At 29.8% G+C, this 4,840-nt stretch overlaps 1 protein-coding gene across 1 annotated transcript; it reads right to left on the minus strand.

The window, feature by feature from the left end:
- Positions 1-2,131: 2,131 nt before the first annotated feature.
- On the minus strand, positions 2,132-2,917 carry LOC145062553 (thaumatin-like protein). The gene is made up of 2 exons (XM_079010141.1): positions 2,872-2,917; positions 2,132-2,796 (listed from the first exon to the last, which is right to left on the minus strand). Exons 1-2 carry the CDS (start codon positions 2,915-2,917, stop codon positions 2,132-2,134), a joined length of 711 nt encoding a protein of 236 aa, XP_078866267.1.
- Positions 2,918-4,840: the final 1,923 nt, after the last annotated feature.

The following is a 4,840-nucleotide window of genomic DNA, read 5'->3' on the forward strand; positions in this document are numbered from 1 at the left end:
TACTTCAATACAAATGTGTAATAAAAATTTTGTTTGCTCATTGGTCCATGTATATTTATCTCCCATTGCTAATGAAAAAAAAATAGGGAATAAATACTTTAGCAACAAAGATTAATGATATTTCAACATAATAATAACTTAAATTGATGGCATTTCAACAACAATGCATCATGAATAAAAAAAACCATATAAGCAAAGATTATACAATACAATCAGCAAATAAGCATAAACTTGCATAGAAGTTTATGGTTTCAACAAAGATTTTACATATTCAGCAAACATTTAAGCAAAATTTATGATATTTCAGCATATATTTGTGACCTTTCAACAATAAACTATCATTATTATAGTTGAAAAACAAACAACATACAACAACAATAACAATTCAGCAAAGATTTTAGCATATTCGACAAACATTTAAGCAAAATTTATGATATTTCAGCATAGGTGACCTTTCAGCAGTAAACTATCACTGTTATAGTTGAAAAACAAACAACATACAACAACAATAACAATTCAACATGTATGCATAAAAAAAACAAAATCAGCAACAATTTCTGATTCAACATCATCTTCAACAAAAAAAAAAAACAAGAAAACACACACACACACACACACACACACACACATATATATATATATATATATATATATATATATATATATGATTCAGCAACATATATTTAGAAAAAAAAGGAAATCAGTACCAAGTTATGATTAAAAACGAATGCAATTGCCAATTTCTTGGTGGAATCGATAGAAAAACAGAAAAAAAAATAATTACATATCTGTGATATGCGACATCGACTTCCAGACGAAGAAGGAAGAAGGAAGGTGCCGACGAGGTGTGGCGACGGTAGGTGGTGGGGCTGCGAATTTGGAAAGGACGATGATGGAGATCGATGACCAGAAGATATGCTAGATGCAGCCGTTTTTTTTTTTTTTTTTTTTTTTTTTTTTTTTTGGATTCTATTTTGGTTTAGGTTTGAAGGGTGGGAAGAGGTATAACAAGTTCTTCCCCAAGAAGCATACGGACAGAGATTTTAAGCCCCGAAGACTTACGAAAAACAAACTGCTGTAGGACAAAAAGTGTTGCGCGTGTGTTGTGCCGCGCAACAATAAGAGATTTGAAGATGTTTTTTTATAAAAAACAAACACCACCTAAGATTAGTCAAACTCAAACTCAATTACTTTAATTACTTTAGTCAACAATTTATTTAAACCTTTTAAAATAATATTAATTAATAATTATTTTTATTTATTTTTATACTAAACTCTTTTATTTAACTTGTTATTAAATAATAAATAAATATATTATCTAATTTTTTATTTAGACTGATTAATAATATATATATTTATCATATATAAATATTATTTATTCATTGACTTAATTTTTTGTAAAGCTAATAGTAGTTCATTGTTGTAAATAATCGGACAATACTTCTATCTTTCCTCCTAGAATTGGCCTAAACAATTCTTCAGCATGTATTCTAAATGTAAGTCTTTGCTGGAATCCGGTGCTATAAGTTTGATGGTTATAGCATATTAAAAAAAAAAAGAATAATTAATTTTGTCTGTCTTTTTTTTTTTTTTTTTTTTTTAATTTTTTATTTTTTTTGAGTAAAATGACCCTTTTTCTAAAAACAGTAGGTAATTTGCATTTCTAATTATTCTAGATTACTTTATTAAATGTAAGGTAATATGGTAAATTGTATATCTAATTTTGATAGTGGACAATAATTTTGGAAAAAACTAAAATAGTAAAGTGAAAAATAATTTTGGACGGATGAATATTAGTTTTATTGTGCTTGTCTTGAGCATATATGAAGCCTGAGTACAAGATTACATCCTATATATATGTCATGATAGCTTTTGACCCTCATCTTCCGCCCATTTCATTTTCCATGACACAAGCTCGATCTGTGACACTAAGACACATGATCTTGTGTTATTAAGATGATGTTGTATAACTATAAAATTATTAGTGGCCATACATATATAGCAACCATAGTCCATAAGTTTATTCCTGTAATCTTCACAGTAAGGAATTATAGATATGATACATGCTCTTATAAAGTACTATATCGCTGGTTTTCGAGGCATATATTTATTCTATTCTTTCCAAAAAGTTTTAACAGAATATGATCATGTAATTGGCTTCTCGGCAAGTAAAAGTACTTGATCCGTCATCAAAAGCATAGCTGTAAGCAGTAGGGCAACCATGCTTGAAATATTCCGAGTATTTCGTGGGCTTGCATATATTAGGATCCTGGAACTGACCAGTGCAACAATATTCAGGTGACTGAAAAGCTGTGCATCCGCTCTTGCATGCCACCGTCTCTCCATGATCCCCTTTCACTTGCAGATTAGAAGGGCAGTGTAGGTTCAAGTCAGTGTCACACCTAATGCTGGGGCAAACTCGCGAGTCGTCATATGGGAATATCGATATGGGCAAGTTATATCCATCCACGAGGCTCACATCATAAAAATCTAAAGGGCTATCGAGGGTGAACTCAGCTAGCGAAGCTGGGGGTTGTCCTCCAGCACCGTTGCAGTAAAGACCATTTGCGCAGTCTCCAGTTTCACATGTTCCCTCACCATGATTATTGAAGTTGCATCCGCTTCGGCCCCAAAAGCGTCCTGACCATCCTATTGGAGCTGTCACATTCGTTGATTCTTGAGGTTTAAGCTCAAGACCACCTTTCATGAGTAAGGGTCGCCCGGCAGAAGGTTGGATCGCAGGCCATATGGTCATGGCACATCTGTTTTCGAATGTAAAAACTGCTGCATCAACACCTGTATAAGAAATACCATGAAATATTATTATTAAGAAAAGCGGAAGTATTGAAGCAAAAAACACATGATACATACTCAAAGAAGAGAGAAGTAGGACCACGGAGAAATGCTTAAGAGCCATTAAAGACGGTTAACATGATACATACTTGTCACAAAGAGATATTTATATAAAGTTTCATGTAAATAAAAATTAATAGAAATGGGTATACGCACACAAAGAATGCAACCCTCTTTAGTAGGGGTAAGGCTGCACTCTTTAAGTTTCATCGTCGTCTCTCTCTCTCTCTCTCTCTCTCTCTCTCTCTCTCTCTCTCTCTCTCTCTCTCTCTCTCTCTCTCTCTCTCTCTCTCTCTCTCTCTCTCTCTCTCTCTCTCTCTCTCTCTCTATATATATATATATATATATATATATATATATATATATATATATATATATATATATATATATTTGAGACAATGCTAATTTTGTGAGAACATAATAAGAACAAATTTTAAAATAATTTTAAAATATAAAAGAGAAAGAAGAATACAAAAAATCTTTTTTTTTTTAATTATTTTTTTCTGAACTTTAGTTATCTAAAAATATAAAAAAATAATAAAAATTACCGTTTTTTAAAATACGTGAAATATTCTCATAGAATATTATACTGTAAATATTTTAATGTGATTTTTAGAATGTTAGAATATTCTACTAGATTTGTTAGATATGTAGAATATTTTAATATTCTACTAGAATATGTAAAAAAAATGTATTTTATTTATTTATTTATTATTTTTTTGGAAAAATATAAATTCCAAAAATAATATTTGAATTTTTTTTTCTGAAAATTTTAAATTATTTTGCATTTTAAAAATATTTTTTTATCTACTAAATAAATGGTTAGGATTACGTCTCACGGTCTCACAAAATTAAGCCGTCTCATATGAATCTAACCATATATATATATATATATATATATATATATATATATATATATATACACACACACACACACACACACACATACACACACACATACACTAGCCCTTTGTCCGTGTTAGATGCTAATAATATTTCTGGAAATTTTATTTTTAGAGGAAAATAGTTTTAGAGGCATGGTATTTCGTAAATGTATCAGCGATCAACCAAAGCAAATCCAAGGGACAACATTGCAAATTTATAAATAAAAAATTCAAAACATAGTTTTTTAATAAGAACTCAAAGTATAATGATATAAGAAAGTAATCAAGAAATGTATGTTGTTTTTATAATAGCATTTCACTTTTTAAAAAAAATACTTAAAAGATGGTGGGAAATGATAGAAAATTCAATTCATAACAGTTCTTTTCTATAGTTATAACTTTTTCATATAATTTATGGAGTGGTCATAAACTGTCTTAATTAGAGAAAAGAAAATGAATATTATATTGTTATTTTTATGAGTTTAGCAGTTAGACAATTGAGTTAAACAACCTAAATATGAAAAATATGAACAAGAGGAAATGTTTTTACAAACTCAACATAACAACTTTCATAACAAAAGAGGAAATAAAATTGAGGAAAGTGCAACAAGAGGAAATAAATGTGAATTTACCGGCCTTTGATTGATCTTGAGTTGGGTAGTGAGGAGCTCAATATACTGGTTAATATGTTGTAAGAAAAAGTGTGACCAATCATGATTTTTCCTTTATTATGCTAATAACTTTTTTTTATTTAACAACACATGTAAATTAAAAATAAAGATTGAACTACTCGACTGCATTTGCAACTTTAAAAACCAATATCTTACTAAACAAATAGGGACAAAATGTTTTTTGTGTTGCAAAAAAAACCAAATATTATGACTTTACACTTTTCCATCTGAGGTGTATCAAAATGAAAAGGTGTTTACCCATCACCACACCTAATATTCAAAACTATATTCATAAATTTGAACCCTCTAGAGTTTCCAGATCTGATTTGGTTTGTCCATTTGTAAGTAACAAAATCTCATCCAAAGCAACAAAACCCCAAAAACATATAACATGAAGAGAAAGAGAGAGAGAGGGAGAGAGAGAGAGAGAGA

Source organism: Lactuca serriola, chromosome 7 (assembly GCF_051521515.1).
Source record: "Lactuca serriola cultivar US96UC23 chromosome 7, Lser_US96UC23_V15, whole genome shotgun sequence".
Taxonomy (NCBI): domain Eukaryota; kingdom Viridiplantae; phylum Streptophyta; class Magnoliopsida; order Asterales; family Asteraceae; genus Lactuca; species Lactuca serriola.